This window comes from Cydia splendana, chromosome 16 (assembly GCF_910591565.1).
Source record: "Cydia splendana chromosome 16, ilCydSple1.2, whole genome shotgun sequence".
NCBI lineage: Eukaryota > Metazoa > Arthropoda > Insecta > Lepidoptera > Tortricidae > Cydia > Cydia splendana.
The window spans coordinates 2,738,036-2,755,845 of NC_085975.1; the positions used below are offsets into that span (position 1 = coordinate 2,738,036).

Here is a 17,810-nt window from a genome sequence, read left to right on the forward strand (position 1 = left end):
CCTTTTTGCTAGAAAAAAAAAGTTATGTTAGGGTTACTAATTGTAGAAAAAAATAGGCATTTCAAAAATCGGTCGGAAGTAACAAGGCCACATTTTCGTTATTTAGTTCTTACAAAATACATAGACTAGTGACAACCTTTATTACAAGTTCTATTATTACTGAAAGCACCTGTTTACACCTATCAGTAAAACATCAATTTTTCTTTTGGATATTGTTTTTCATTTAGACTGTGAGACTTTTTATTGTTTAAAAAATTACGTAGGTCACGTAAGTTTATTTTATTTTCTGTATAATATTATACATATGCAAGTTGCTTACGATACACCCAAGCCAACTACACACTGAGACATTTCTAATAAATTATTTGCTTTTTTAAATTTACTGAGTTTAAAACTTTTGAACTAATAATAAAATTGTTACTAAAAATCGTCATGGTCGTATGATGGTGTAATTTACGTAGCAAGAAAAAAATGAGCGTTCCATACAATTTCCTATGGTACTTCATAGTTAAAAAAACAGACTATAGTAATATCTAGATCTGTCTGTATGTAGAGAGATTATGTAGTATACGGTTCAGGGCGTCCGCTAGCTGGCGCAGGTGCACGGAGCGGATGCACGTGCGTGCACTGCCGTTGTAGGTATAGTCTGTCGATTTGTAACTGGCCCCGAGCCGCTAATCCTTTGTCTATTGTTAAGTAAAACCGCACGTGCCTCTACCTGTAAAAAAGGGGTCGTGTAATTCTCTGCGGTTACTGAGTGCTGGCGAGTCGGACCAGTCTAAAATGTGTCATCCAGATGCGTAACAAAGGCCCGTAATCGGAGAGCGCACCTACACTGGTTTTATGAGCGTTGGACTAGCCCGCGCTCAGGTGCCAATTAGAATAATTAAGACCCTTTTTTGCAGGTAAGTAGCACGTGCGGTTTTACTTAACAATAGACAAAGGATTAGCAGTTCGGGGCCAGCTACGAATCGACAGACTATAAAATTCGCCGCACGCGTCCGCGACGGTTAGCGTTGCTCAAACTATTTCTCGTTAACCCACTCACCCGCTCCGTGCAAACGCACCAGCTAGCGGACACCCTCATACGGAAGTTCTAATTTGTTAATATATCCTAAGAATGAATGAAGTGCAATAAATAAATGATAATGATTAATGATCAGGATATCACACGGTCCCAGGCCCACCTTAAAAACAGACCCGCACTCAAAATGGAGGCCTGACGGAATGTTTACTTGAGTGAGGTATCCAGTCTTAACCCCTTGAGAACGACGGACGCGATATTGCGTTTTCCGATTTCATACAAAGTTTACGAAAAATAAAAACCCCTGGGACTTGGAGGTTTCTGACATTGAAGAAGTGACAGTTTTTTCAAGTGCTGGGTACTTAACCCACATTGCACAATGATTGCGTCTTCTAGTACTTACTTATCTCGATTCCAAAACTTTTCGGAGCTTTATACCTAGGATCCCGCAAAGCGGAGCACAATCGACACCACTTTTGTTAAACTGTGTCCATATAAAGGACCTGCAAAGCTAGGCTCCTCCTTACAACAATAATAGCAAAAGTCTAACCTTACACAGTTGGATATATTAGTAGTGCCATCTATACGGTCTCAGCGCGCGCCTCCTTAGCCAGGGCGAGGAAAACTTCTTCGAGCGTGGTTTCCGTCACCGTGTAGTCTTCCACTATGGAAGGGAACTGTTCTCGAAGGTGCTCTAGTTGGGAGAACAGCTCGCTGTAGCGGAGAGAGTCCTTCACGTGGTAGCTCAGCATACTCTGCAAATAACAACAGGTACAGTCAGGAGCAGAAGTTGCTAAGCGGGCGAGGTGTTCAAAATTAACTTGACGCGCTCTTATTCTCTTAACAATAAAGTCGCGTGAAGATCATTTTGAACACCTCGCCCGCTTAGCAACCATTGCTGCTGACTATAATAATATGATGTAGTATATCGTGGGATAGGCGCAAATTTCGTCAGTCATCGCATCCTGGGCGATGACTAGTAAATTGGTTAAGGACGATGCGTAATGAACCCTCGTGGATATCAGCTGCCGCTCCGTTGGACGGCATCCACCCAAATACGTAAAACAACCTAATCATCGCTTCGCGATTTAAAACTTTTGTATGTAACTTTGAATTGTTTTACAGCTAGTATGTTAGTACATACATACATATAATCACGCATTTTTCCCGGAGGGGTAGGTAACTCTCACTTCCACTTTTCCCTTATACACTCTCTTTGTTAGCCTTCTCTCACTCATTCTTTCCACACTCATTCTCATTCTTTTCTTTCTTATGTTAGTGTGTGGAAAAAAAGATTTTAGTTGAATATATAACTATTGTTTGTATTATTAGACAGTGTTAGCATACCTGGTGCTGATCCTGCAGTTCGCACGAGAAGCGTGTGTTCAGCTCGCCCTTGAATTCATCCAGCTTGGAGACTCCGTCCGTCACTGAAAACAAGGCATTAATAATAATAACATGAAGCGTTTTATAAATAAATGTTATAATTACTTGGTTGACTTGCGGGTATTCCTTAATTCTTCATGAATTCTTTTATAAGTAGACTTATGGCTACTTGGACCATTCACTAACCCGGAGTTACCCGGGTAAAACCTGGAGTTACCATGGTTACTAATGGTCCAAGTGGCGCTTAAACATAAAGCTGTTTAACATCCTTAAAGAAGAAATGAGGAAACAAATTGCTAACTTTAGAATGATGGTAACTTCTTAAGCAAAAATCATGCATCTTTAAGGGCTATTTAGCATTTTACAAGAACGAATCGACCACGAGCGACGTGTGAACCCACGAGTTTAGTAACCCACACACATTTTCATGGTCAGTTGACTTTAAGCTCTGTATAAAGTATCTGTCAAGCGGAGTGATGGCTGGTGGACCAAAATGTTGACGGATCGGTGGTCGCTTTCGGACGAAAGAAGCGCCCGGCGTCCGTTGGCTCGTTGGGTGGATGACGTTCGAAAAATCGCGGGGCACTTTCGGATGAGACTAGCCCAGGACCGGGATAAGTGGCGTACACGAAGAGAGGCCTATGCTCAGCGGTGGGCGAATAAAGGCTAAAATAAATAAATATTATAGGGACATTCTTACACAAATTGACTAAGTCTCATGGTAAGCTCAAGAGCTCAAGGCTTGTGTTGTGGGTACTCAGATAACGATATACAGGGTGAAATTTAAATCACTGGCCATATTCATTCCAGGCACTAGGTTACACTTAAGGAATCTATTTAGCGAAAAAAAAGAGTACATTTTTTTTAATTTTCATTTTTCAATTTTTAAATACTTTCCACGAGTCGTGGTCACCCTATTACCACAAATGTAAACAAACCTAATAGTAGGTTTTAACAACAACATCAGCAAAACCCTTATCTGACCTTCACTAAACCTTATAATCGTTGCAATAGGGTCCACCTAGTTAGTGTTGGCGATGGTAGGCAGGTTTATCAATTTCGAGGGTAGTCTAAACCATTCCGCGCTAGCGGTAAACATAACGGTTAGCATAAATGATTAGTCACTCGTCACTCGCCAACCTTAAAATAATAATCGCGCGCGTAAAGGTTTAAAAAAATGTTTTCGAACCGGGAATATTAGGAAATGGTACGGTGTTATTTATTAAGTGGTGAGTGTTTACGTGGTGCACAAAGATTATACGAAATGGAATCAGTTCCACGCCTTCGCTGACAAGGATTGAATCCAAGAGTACCATCTCGTGGGACTTTCGTTAATTGCGTCGACTTTTAATCAAATGTAAGTACATAAGATGATTCAATTTTTTAAATACGCCTGAATGCAAAGATTCCTGACCTAGTTTTTACTCATTGTTTTTAAGCCACGGACGTTTTGTTAATAATCATTAGTCAGAAATAATATTTTAGATTAAAAATGGGTTGCCTTTGCATTTTGATGGCTCTAAGCCCGTTAAAGTATGAAGGAAAAATTAGCAACTTATGTAGGTAAGCGTCTTATCTCGCTGCAATAGGGTTCATAATTGGTGACGCGATTGCAAACAGCGGGAGGGGCGGGGTGTCAATGACCTTAACTGATAAGAGAGAAGCGGGTGTGGTGGGTAGTTGTCGGTTCACCATAACGTACGAGGTTTTTAGGACAACTTGATGATGAGTTATTTCGAAAAAAATGTACTGAGCGGTATTAAAAGAAAAAACACGTGTTTAATATTTTTTCGAGTTCTTTCGGGTGTTTCAATTTGGCCAGTGAATTAAATTTCACCCTGTATATACAACCGCGACAGGAACAAATATCTGTGCTCATCACACAAATAAATGCCCCAGGACCCAGGACCATCGGCTTCGCAGGCAGGGTCACTACCCGTTAGGCCAGACCGGTCGTCGTCGGATGATGATGATGATAAAGTATCTCACCGTCTTGCGCGTGGGTGAGCTTGAACACGACGGAGTACCCCTGCGCGTGCTCGGCCTTCAGCGCGGCCGCCGAGCCCAGCGCGCGCAGCTCGCCGCCCGACATGATGGCGATGCGGTGGCACAGCGCCTCCATCTCGTCCAGGCTGTGGGACATATCAATATTATAGGACAAATTTTACACAAATTGACTAAGCCCCACGGTAAGCTTGAAGGCTTGTGTTGTGGGTACTCAGACAACGATATATATAATATATAAATACCTACTTAATAGGGAATATTAGGCAAAGCTCTACGTAGGTGGCACAACTAGCACATACAGTAAAGAAATATCACTACGACAATCACATGGCCTACCGTGAAACACGACATTCGAAAGTTCGGTTTCTGCCTCTCTATCACTCTTGCATATTCGAGCGATAAAGAGGCAGATAACTAAATTTCGATTTTCACGTTTACCGGTAGGCCCTTTTTAACAAACCACCTTGATGCATCAATGTCATATTTTATTGTCTGTGAAAACTTGCCAAAAAACTGTTTAAGGCACAGTATGTATTTATTTATTTATTTATTTATTTATGTTATGGAGATCCAACAGCTATCTATACAGACTATGCCAAATTAATAAGAGATGGAAAACCAATTACAGGATCACACATGTAGCTACAGATTATTACATTTAAGTTTACTTAAATGAAAAGTGTCAACGCTCGGACACAGCAACACACAACATAAAGTTTTTTACAGTACCTACATATTAAGTACAATCCAAAAATGACAATATTTTAAAACACCTACAATCAGAAATACAATAGAAAAGTAGCAAACAAAGATTGATTACACATGCTCAATCAAAACATTTTAGCGTCAAATAATGTTTAACCAAAGGTATCTTACAATTAAATATATCTATATCTAATTGGTTTGCCAGGTTGTTTAAAGCTCTACTCGCACGCGACAAGAAACTATTCTGTCTGTATTTGGACGGTGAAAATTTAATGGAAATAGGAGGATAATACCTTTTACAACGAGTGGGAGTATTAAAAGAGAGATTGGAAAGTAGTTCAGGACTATCCACCAAACCAGTAGTGATACTAAGTAAATAACTTATGTCAGCTATTTCCCGCCGTTTTTGAAGTTATAGATATATAGATAGTTAGAGGAGCTATAAGGAGATTTAATTTTGAAACACAGAAATTTAATGAATTTACGTTGAATACGTTCTATTCTTTCAGTATATGTAGAATAGCAGGGATTCCATATTTGAGATGCGTACTCCAGCTTGCTTCTGACTAATGAGCAATATAGCACTTTCAATGTTCTTCCAATGTATGTTAGTCTATGAATTTACTAGAGTCGGTAGTGCTGCACTCTGGCGGCAAAACATTGCAGTAATATCCCCTAATACATAGAAAACAACCATGACTCGGGAACTCTGTATCATCATACAAATAAATGCCCTTACCAGGATTCAAACCCGGGACTATCGGCTTCATAGGCAGAGGGTCACTACCCACTAGGCCAGACCGCTCGTCATATTATAGATTAATAAGGGAAAATACGCAAAAGAGAGTCAACTTTAATTTTGAAACGAAAAATAAATGTGTCGGGCGAGGGAATCCATTCTGGCGGTATGATTGCACTAGGAACATACATTCGATCAAAAATCCCGCACGATTTAGTGACTGTAGCAACCGTGACGCGTCCTTTTATCGTGTAACCGATGCATCAAGCCTACTCCTCCTTTATGAGAGACCCCACACTAGCGTCTTTTGAGCGTCGGCGCTATGGATAATGGCGTCGCGGCGCAGTGGCGCCAACGTTGCGTCGAGCAGCAGTCACAGAGTTGACTCTACGCGACGCTCGGAAGACGCTAGTGTGGGGTGGCCCATAGAGTTGACTAGACGCCGACGATCGGGAGACGCTAGTCTGGGGTGGATCTAAGAATCTCGCGCATTTATTGTATTGTACTTGCTCCGGTTACATGTATCCACTACCAGTAGGCTCCGAGGGAGGGGCTGGCATACTGTAGCTGCAGCCAAGCTACGGGCGTAGCCGTTGCTATAGTCAGACTGTAAAAAGTCTGCAGCGATTTTGATAGCCCACGCAGTGCAAGTGTCATTTTAAACGTCAAACTTCTATGAAATTATGACGTATACATAACACTTACACTGCGTGGGCTATCAAATCCGCTGCAGACTTTGTTTGGTGCGACTCTATGTGATAATTGGCTACTTTCCTACTAGTCAAATCAGCATAACTGTCAAAACGATTTGCTAATATGGAATTTATATGAAAACGTGTGTAGTGACGTCACAGTCAACTCACCTACTTTTTATACTTCCATCCGATTTATTAAATAGAAATTGTGTTTAAAAATAACTGCTATCTATGTTTTTCTAATAATGATCTGGTGCTTTATTTCGTGCACGGTGTGAAATAATTTATTTTAAGTAGAGGAAAGTACCCAATTAGCTTATAACTGCTTATGTATAGAGAATACCTATGGGAAGCGATAATAAGCTCGTGGTGTTTCCTGGCCCGGAGCAGCGCCTGGTGCATCCGTCTCCTAGCCAGCGGGTCCACTCCGGCGGTGGGTTCGTCCAGTAAAGCAGTGCGAACTGCCTGGCATAGTGCCGCGGCTGCAGCTAAACGTCGCGCGCAGCCGCCGCTGTATGATGATACGCGTTTGTCTGCGTGCCGTGATAAATCTGTAAATAAAACAAAATTATATAGAAGAGCTTAGATAACAACGGGTCTCTATTGTTTCCCATAAAGTTTTAAGTCATAATGTATTGTTTGTCCGCATTTTCGTTAGTCATAATTTGTTTGGTTCAGAAACGCGTAACTTTTCAGGATTGCCATAAAACAAACCTAACCTATTTATAGGATAACCTTACCTGCACCTCTAGCACAACTGGCCGCGACAGGCGCGAGAAGAGACAGATCGGCGCGACTTGGCGGCTTGTCGCGTGTTGGCAGCACAACTCACGCGCGAGAGCCGCGACAAACTCGCGATCAGGTGTCACTGTCAGAAAATGACAACGATCGCGACTTTGAACTAAAATCCGTAGCACAACTGCCTATTTTGAGACAAAATATTCTCTCGGCTTTATGTCAATCCGCGAGTCGAAGTCTACGCGACTTTATAACGCGACTCGCTCTCGCGGGTGGTTTGCTTGTACTTTTTTAACTGAACTCATGATAATTATAACTTAAAAACAAGTTTCATATATTATGTAATAATATAATTTGTATAATTACTTATTGCCCTAAGGGATAAGGAAGTATGGAACAATCACTAAATGCGCTTTACGCACTCTTATATCGATTATGCACGGTGATACCAACAAGTACCACAACACACCCATCATGTTTACAACTTTAATTTCAAACAGCTAGCTTGTAGGTACTAAATTAAGTAAATAGGTACATATGTAGGATTTTTTAAATTTCAATTCAGGTTCGTAAGTTTGTAAAAGTATAATCCTAAGACTTCCTTACACAAAACTTTCATCAACCTAACAACTAACAACGGAGCCCGCTTGCTTGTAGGTGGGTAGGTACAAATGTTCAAAACAAACTATCCAACTTATTAAGTAAGCCATAGTCTTAGTAGTAGTATTTAGGATCACGGTTAGATGTCTAATTTCAACAATCTCTTACTATTTAGGTACCGTTTGGAACCTTCCTCGACTTCAACAAAACATACCTACATGTGGCCTGTGCCCGCTGCATCGTACTGTAACAGAATGATGTAATACGTGGCTGTAACAGGATCATGTCCGGCTCAAAATCATGCTTTGTATGAAATATTATCAGTCATCACCCACTAAACCATTCCGTCCCCTGCCAACACCATACCGTGACGTGACTGGACCGACCCGACCAACAATATTTTGAAGGAGTCGTTACGCTCATGTCATAGTCTGCGTAGCATAGGTACGGTTATCATATGGTCTACTCTACCATATTGAAACTCCTCTAGATCATACCCGCGTTCTAGATGTTTCACTTCATGTTTGACAGGGTCTGATACGATCATGCTATGATACGTTGCTGTCAGCATTAAGTATGAAGTGGGCCTTGGGGAGCTAATCATGGCTTCTAGGAGTTGTAGGTACCTACCTATTTTATTTTTGTTTCATTTCAGGTAAAAAATACAGGAGTGAAAAAAAAACAATATTTAAATTAATAAATAATATATTGCTTTGCCTTATATATTCTTGCAATATTCGACTTCTTATTATTAAACCTAATATATTATTAACATCTAGAACCACAATAGAGAAATTGTAAGAATCTTCTTTATTACCATTGAAAAGTATTTTCTCTCTTCCTTTTTCTTCGACATGCGGAGCAGGACAATTAAATATCACCCTGGAAAGAAAATTGGTTTGTAAACAAAAAATAAAATATGGTCGTGACTTCATCGAGGACTATGAAATAAGCTTTTCATATCAATTTGTCAAATCATAAACAGTTACACAGTACACAACACATACACACAAATGCCATCCATTATTGGCACAATATTTGCTTATGAAAGCAGAAAAATATAAATGATCGTATTAGATTCATAATTGTTACATATTTGCCGTAACTTATTTTTAAAATGTGTTTTTCAATTAAAAGACACATCAAGATTGTTTACCTATTCCTAATGCTAAAAAAACGAACTATAGATAGGTAAGTACGCCATAACCATTATGGTTATTATAATAGTTCACTTCCTCGGTGGTGTTCTTAAAGCTAAAGCGCTTCTCACATCTTAGTGACCTTAGAAACGGGGACAGCTCCTCGTTTGAAACCTAAAAGCTTGCCTAGTGTGTTTCTTTTCCTGACTCTCCACTTCGGGGCCCGTTGGCACGTTCCTGTTAACAATATTTTCCTTTGGGTGCTGGGATATCAATCGTGTCTAGGATAATGCTGGACTTATTCTGAAAAAAAAAACACAATTTACAACAGGAATATGAGAACTAAAACCAATAATAGCAATTCCATTAATTATAGTTATTTACAAAAATATTTTATTTAAAAGGTTTATTAAACAGAAATTAAAAAACAATATATATTTTAAGGAATATTATCAAAATTTAGTATATAAGGCTCTATTACTTACATTTTTTCATATTTTTTCTCGTAATTAAATGTTGACAAAATTTGAAAGTTCCTTGACTTTGACAGGAAAAACTTAACCATCGACAATAAACTAGATTTTTTACCACCAAAGAACGAATGAAATAGCGCAACCCTGTTTCCGATTCAGTGTTGTCACATGTAAATAGCATTTATGTTTAGACTTTGATTCTATCGGGGAACACTGATGAGTCGCGCCGCGACTTTGAGTTCTCTACGCGGCTGTTGCAGTCGCGGGTACAAGTTGTGCTACGGAAATCGACAGATTTGACAGCCGCGGGAATGTCGACTCGAGTCGCGGTCTAAGTCGCGGATGCAAGATGTGCTAGAGGTGCTGAGAAGTTAACGGTTTCAGTTTTAGGACTAATGATAATATGACAAACATAGCGCATTGAGAGTAGCCCGAATATTACGGTGCTCATGCGGAACGTTAGACACACAAAAGCGGAGGTGAGAACGGAAATGCATCTATCGTTAGCTTAGCGTTACTTCCTGACATAGCACAATAAATAAATAAATATTAGGGGACATGTTACACAGATCAACCTAGCCCCAAACTAAGCAAAGCTTGTACTATGGGTGCTAGGCGACGGTATACATACTTACTTATATAGATAAATACATACTTATATACATAGAAAACACCTATGACACAGGAACAAATATTTGTCTTCATCACACAAATAAATGCCCTTACCGGGATTCGAACCCAGGACCATCGGCTACACAGGCAGGATCACTACCCACTAGGCCAGACCGGTCGCAATTGTTGTATCCATCCAACTACAAATTTCTACCCTTCCATTTAAGCCCGGGCAAAAATGTTTTCGTATGGCTAGGTGTTTTCTTCTATAGGTAGAATTTCTCAACCTATTCTCGTGGATTTTTTTGATTGAGTTTTTGATAATGCCCAAATGGGTTCGCGATGTTTACAGCACAATGAGCCTCTAATAAATACGCACCGACTTCCTCGATCCAAGAGTTGGAGACGGTGGAGACATCTTCCTCTTGCAGGCCACGTAGCGTCAGCAGCAGAGAAAGGTTCTGGCGGCCGGTTAAGAAGTCGTCCAGACCGGCGAATTGCGGACAGTAGCTGAACGTACGCATGTACTGAGGATAAAAAAAGTTTTTTTTTAACTGCCGTTCGTATTTCGCATTTGTTTTGGCTTCAAATGTAAAAAATAATGCAAGTGTGACAGAAAGCATCATAACAACACGGGCTGTACAAACAGCAAATGTGAATCGGTGGACCTTAATATATTATAAGGTCCACCGATGTACAATAGGGTATTATACTGTATTTAAAATAAATTATTTTACGCCATGCAAGAAATAAAGCACCAAATAATTATTAGAAAAACACAGATAGGAGTTATTTTTAAACACAAGTTCTATTTAATAAATCGGATAGAAATATAAAAAGTAGGTGAGTTGACCGTGACGTCACGATGTAATGTTTCATATTAGCAAATCGTTTTGACAGTTCTAAAAAAGTAGCTGATTTGACCAGTAGGAAAATACCCTATTAACAGTGTGGGCGGTGGTACCTGATTGTGATTTATATTCATCAACATCATTCTTTCCATTCGTTTCTTAATTTTAAAATTAATTTATGATAACTGCTAATTGATTTTTAGATGTAGCTTTTTTTTTCATTTGTATTCGTTTTTAGATTTGTATGTATAGTTGGTCAAACCAATTTGTCAGTCAGTAAGAACCAGGAAAACTATACTCATCCTTTTCTTTTGGGTGCTAGTACTAGTGCAAGAAGATGGTATGATTCTCTCTGTCTATGATTGAAATGAGACAGTCCTTTGACAAACTATATGTAACCTACTCATTTTGTAAAATTTCCCTTATGGTAAACTCACCGCGTTCCGGTCGGTGGCATAGTGCCCGTTGGCGAATATTTCGCCCCCAGTGGGGCTCGTCAGCCCCGTCAGCATTTTGAACGTCGTAGTTTTGCCCGCGCCGTTCACCCCTAGTAGGCCGAAACATTCACCTGTAGAACAAAAACATACATTTTGGTAGAATGTTAATTTTTTTTCGACTGCAAAAATATTCAATTTTCCTGAACGTATGTGCCTGTTGTTTGTCAGTATGTAGAAATTTGGTATGTAGGTATTTGCGTTGGTGATCTAAATGGACATGTAATGTAAATACACGATTTTAATTACGTTGATAACTTTTAGAGGTGTAAATTAGAAAATAAAATCAAAAGTTTTGCAAACCATTTCGTAGGTATCTAAACCTATATCAAATGAAAGGGTTCGTTGACAAAATGTTAACGTATATTTTTATGATTTTAAGATAAATAGTTTTGAAGTGATTCATGAAAATAGGCGAAAAATAAAATTATATTAGTATAATAGTGACCTTTTTTGACGGAGAAACTGACGCCTTTGACAGCAAAGAAAGGTTTCCGTTTGCAGCATCCCGGGTACAATTTCTGCACGTTGTGGCATAGGATGGAATCCGTGATCTGCTGTTTAGCTGCAATTTAAAAGCATCTATGAGGGGCCACAAAAACACACTTGTTTTAGAGTGATCTTTTTTTATTTAATGTTTATATCTTAGAGCATTTAGACTGGAGATGTCATCGCTGTCATTTTCTTTACGAAACAGTCTGCCGATTTTTGCGGGGGATCGACGTCAAATGTATTGCTATTTCTAAATGATTTGTACGTAACGTACAAATAGCCATGTCAGTCCATACAAAAGTTTGCACAATTGTGCAAGTTTTTCGGCAGAGGGGTAAGCTCTTAATGGCCACTCCAGTTATTAAATGCTCTAAGGTTTATATCTATATCTAGGAAAAATATGCCAACTCCATTTTTAATGCCTCACAGTTCCCTATTTTTTTTATTAATAAAAGGAAGGAAACGACGGTCCGGAGTGTTAGGGTCGGCAACGCGCATGTATCACCTCTGGACTTGCAGGCGTCCATAGGCTACGGAAATTGCTTACCATCAGGCAGGCTATATGCGTGTTCGCCACCGACGTAGCATAAAATAACTCTTTACGCTTCAGGAACTTTTAAGCGGTGTAATTGGCGCTGTAAGGCTTCGTTCACACGGCATTGTCTTGCACGTTTTGTTGCAGTATACGTCTTAACGGATAAATAGTGGCACATACTTCGGGCATAGAACCATTCACACGGCGTTTGTACTGCAAAAAAACGTACATTGTTTATACGTTCAAACGGATACTCACCGGACTTGTCAAGCAAATAGAATGAACTTTAACGTATTCGGTTTGCAGTGGCGAATAGTATAGTTCTCTTTGATTCACACGGCACGATTTTACACGTTTTATTATCGAACAAGCGTCTATAGTACTCGAGCGTGTTTTGGAGGGATCGCAGGTATTTTGTTTGTAATTTCGTGGTTATTTCAAAATTGTTGACGATTCTTCTATACATAACGAAGTTTTAATTAAGGGTCTAGCAGGCTAAGGAAGGAGAAGTGGCCCCTGTGACGAATATTGGATTTTTATAATGTCATTTGTTGGCTATCTTATAATATAGAAACACCTTAACTTTCAGCCCCCTATCTTGAACCGTCACCGAGATAATGTCAAAAACGTCATTTTATGGACACATTTTTCAAAGTCGTTTTTCTCCTGAACTATATAAGGTAGAGCAATCAAACCAAATCATAGCTACAAAGGATGAGTCGGAGTATAACTCAGATTTTTTTTAATATTTATTTCCCTGAAAAAATATAAAAATTTTACCTTCCAATAAAATTGTTATGGACATTATCTTGAGTGTTATTGTTTATCTCAGTCTCACTTTTACATGTTATTCCATTTACATTTTCTGTGTCAAAATTTGGGGATTCCGCTCTCAAGGAGAGCCCTTCATGAATAAACCTCACCAACATATCACATATTAGCGGGTTACCTCCTATAGATAAAGTTGTTATGGTACTTCTAGATAATGTGAATTCAGTGAGATTAATTTTGTCTATGAAATTGTTGTCAAGGTAAACGACTTGCAAATTTGATAAACCGTAAAATAATTTACCATCAAATCTGTGAAATCTGTTATTTGATAAGTTAATTCTACTTACACTTTCCATACCTTCAAATACGCCAAATTGAAGAGATGACAAATAATTATTGTTCAAATTTAAACTATAAAGAAATTCACAGTCAATAAAGGATCCTGGCTGAATGTATGATATTTTATTATAACTGATATCAATTAACGTTACACTACGCTGCTTTTGGAAAGACATTTTGTTTATGGATGTGATAACATTGGAAGTTAGCTGTATCCGTTGCAGTTTTAAATTTGTACTATTTATGGAAAATGATTCAATCCGGTTGAACGATAAATCTAAAAACTCTATTGCCCCTGTGCCATTGAAAACGTTAAAATCTAATAGTTTTATATCACTGTGTGACAAATTGAGTTTATTTAATGATCTCATTCCGAAGAATGAGTTATTCTGAAGGGTTTTGATTTTAGATCCCGAGAGATCTAAATCGTAACATGAGGACAATCCATTAAACGTTCGTTGAGGGATATCAGTGATAGGATTATTTTTTAAATTTAATGCTTGCAGAATTTTTAAATTGGTAAACGATAGAGTTTGTATATCTTCGATGGCGTTATTAGACAGGTCAATCATTTGCAGCGAAGTGAGAGGTTGGAAAGAATCCCTTCGGATTTGCTTTATGGCGTTATTATTGATATAAAAATGACTTAAGTTTTTCAGACCTGTTGTATCAAAATCTATGCTTGGTAGCTTGTTAAACGATAAGTCTAGTTCTTCTAAATAGTCGAGGTTTCTAAATGTAGTTTTACTTATTTTGGAGATAAAATTTTTACTGAAATTCAGCGATCGGAAAGAAGGATGAGGTCCGAATAGATCCGGCCCCAGCTCTCCTATGTCCGCGTCACTGAGGTCCAACTTTTCAAAGTATAGACCATTAAATGCGTCAGTGTCGAGATAGCCTGCTAAAGTGTTGTTGTGGAGTTTTAGATCTGTGATATGCGCGCCTGCAAAGGCTCCCGACTCTATTTTCGAAATTTTATTAAATGACACATCGAGTGAATACAGAAGACTGTTATTCTGGAACGTTGATTTTAAAATAGCCTCAATATTGTTGTTACTCAGGTCCAGTTGCGTTAAAGAACTTAAAGAGTTGAAAGAAGAGCTCTCAATACTTTTTAAACTATTGGAGCTGATATTAAGATATTTTAAAGCGAACAGGCTATGAAAGTTATCCTTATTTAGATGTGTTAGATCGTTGTGATCTAAATACAATTCCTGTAAACTTACTAGACCAGTTAAAGAAGAGTCAAGCTTGAAAATCTTGTTGTTCGAAATGTCTAACGTTAGCAATCCTGTCAGATTACTGAACGTGTCTTGATTGAACGATTCTATGTAATTGTAAGATAAATTCAAATGTCTTAATGTTACATATGGTGCGATGTTGTTCTGTAGCACACCTTGGATATTATTGTGGCTAAAATCGATCGTGGTAACTGGTAACTGCCAGTAGCTAGGCCAACCAATCTGGGCGTCTAAACGTTCTATATTATTATAGGACATATTAAGCACGTTTATCATACTCGGTCTTGCGAATGCCGCTAGATTTAGAGAGTCAATATTATTGCTGGAGAGATCAACTATCGTCGCTTGTCGCAGATTTAAAACAGTTTCCGGAAACTTCTTGATTCTTCCGTTCGTTATCGAGATGGCGTTAATATGGTCCTTTAGCTCGTTTATAACTGAAGAGTCATTGGTGGTGTAGTCGAAATCTTTTGCCTCTACGGAGACACTGAAGTTCTGATGTAATATATGTTCTTCTGAGTAATCGTTGTATAAGTACAAGCAGGGCATTTGGACTATGAGGCTGATGGCATCACTGAGGTCGCGAGTGCAGACGAGGCGGCCGCCGCAGGGAGCGTCGTTGCCGATCTCATGGATGTTACAGTCGCTGTTCACTGGTGGGCCTGTAGCGACCAGTAGCGTCAGTATTAAGATCGCTTTGGCTGTGTTATCTGAAATATGAAACATGTTTTAAACGTATAGGTATTTATTGAGATGAGATGGGAGACTTACCTAAGCGCAGAATCTAAATCACATGTACCTACCGAGCCGATTAAACCGTAAGAGGCCCTAGTGCACGACCCAAGATAAAACTGGGACAAAGGAAAGGACGAATAACGGAAAGGAATTAACTGTGATCTGATTTTGTATCTGTGTCGCTGAATTATTGTATTTTAAAATGGGTATTTGTAGTATAAAATAGACATACCTATTACATTGGGTTTAGAGTATCAATACTACATCTAGATAATCGTACCTATTCCGAAAACAAAAAGTCGTATATTAGGTCAAACAAAGACTTGTCTGCTCGCAACAATTGGGGATTCCCCTTGTTATGTATATATACTTAATAGATGTTTAAACGAGGATGCGGAGGTGAAACATGACAAAGGAAAGGTGCAATTAATGTAGGTAGGTAGGTACCTAATTTAAATTAGGAGAGAATATCGTATTATGAATAATAATTAATCACGAATTTGTGTGCCATTAGTACAACTTTGCATCTTGCAATAAAATTTAAATAAAGAAATAATTTAATGATTTACACATCAGACAAATATAAACACCCTTAAGAATAGACATAATAGTAAAATTCCAAAGTTCGATTAATAAATAAATATTTACACAGTCTAGATTAGATGATCAAAACGCGGACAAATACCTATGCGAATCACAGGAACCAATGCCTAAATATTACCTAACCGGGATTCGAACTACACTAAAACCACATGGGTAATATAATTAAATATTAAACATAACACAAGATAACAAGGTATAGAAATACTTGATAAACTTACCCATTTTATCCTCTTCATATGGCAACGACAACCGATACTGCCTAATGTTAGAACAAATAACCTAATGATAATTAATTGTTATTTAATTGGCTATCAAATGAGCTAACTGTAAACAGTGCACAGTGGCGGTGCGACTGCCCGAATGACACTGATACGGGACCGAGGCCCTTGTGTTGTAGGTATTGGCAAAGAGTTATTTATTGTAGAAGAGGCGTATAAGTAAATATCGTGCCCCAGTGTTTGACAGCTGAAACGGCGCTATGCGATGCCATATATTGGCTCTATACGGCAGCACCATGTTTTGTGGTAACTGAATTGTCATCTTTTATAATCAGAGTTACCGTATAATGTAGGTAGGCCGTGGACCTAGGTAGGTAAATACAGCGACATCAGCTTCAGAGGCACGACGTCGAAATATCGCTATCTGCATTAGCGATAGAAAACTATCGCTTAAAAATGCAAGAGAGGCAGATAAGAACTTATAACGAAATTTCGAAAGCTGTCGAATTCGTCTTAGCGCCTGGGTTAAACCGTTAACCCAGGGTCAAATTGTACTGGTAACCATGGTAACTCCAGGTTTAACCGGTTAACCCCGGGTTAGTGAATGGAGCAAGTGGCCCTTATAACTTAGACTGTAAACCTCTTTCTATAATGTAATACTCTTTGGTATTGTCCTGTGTTATCGCGACTGTTATGCGTGATGCCTAAGGTCAAGAGGGCATCAGACGCGGGCAAAGCTTTCGTTTAGGACAATAATAAATTGCATACCTATTGTCAACACAATACCTATACCTATTGTCAAGTAGTGTTGTTAACACGTTCGCTGTTCATGGCAACCAAATGTACCTATACCTACCAAAATCGAGGTTACACCCGACGTCCGACACGGTTGTCTTTAGCCGCCCACAGGCCTATAAAAAGGTCTACCTATCCATTCTAATTTGAATCTTTATTATGATAAATCTAAGTTTCATTTGTCTTGGCAAGTTTTGATACGGTTCTTGTCGACATTGTTTCATTTTGTCTTGCTTGTAACAAAGAGTGCGATGTAATAATAAAATTAAAAAAAAAAAACTGTATAATAAAATTGTCTATATCTTCAATATTAACTAATTTCTGAGTAGTACCAAAGATACATTGATTAAGATGCGTAAAATCTAAAACAATTTCGTGCTCCGAATTCGACAGGTAAACGAGATGGCGTTGTACAGCTCCACACATTTTGCGGTAACTCTGATCGTCAAAAGATTAAACAATTTTTTTAAGATGCTAGAACTAAAAGTACACTACCTAAAAGATAAGGCATTTGATAAGAAAATAAAACAAAGAAAGTTAGAGTACAACAATAGGTGTTTATTCAAAAAATCAAAATAGTTACAGTGTATACATGCAGTCTTTTTACATATTGTAATA

The 17,810-nt window shown here is 38.6% G+C and overlaps 1 protein-coding gene across 1 annotated transcript in view; it reads right to left on the minus strand.

The window, feature by feature from the left end:
• Positions 1-17,810, minus strand: part of LOC134798041 (phospholipid-transporting ATPase ABCA3-like) — a 67,654-nt gene continuing 49,844 nt past the window's right edge. Inside the window, exons 36-43 of the mRNA XM_063770370.1 lie at positions 12,643-12,703; positions 11,912-12,028; positions 11,407-11,537; positions 10,498-10,645; positions 6,900-7,107; positions 4,400-4,542; positions 2,372-2,454; positions 1-1,779 (exon numbers count right to left, since the gene is read on the minus strand). Coding sequence (XP_063626440.1) covers positions 1,606-1,779; positions 2,372-2,454; positions 4,400-4,542; positions 6,900-7,107; positions 10,498-10,645; positions 11,407-11,537; positions 11,912-12,028; positions 12,643-12,703 — 1,065 coding nt within the window. The 3' untranslated portion in view covers positions 1-1,605. The remainder of the gene's footprint in view (positions 1,780-2,371; positions 2,455-4,399; positions 4,543-6,899; positions 7,108-10,497; positions 10,646-11,406; positions 11,538-11,911; positions 12,029-12,642; positions 12,704-17,810) is intronic.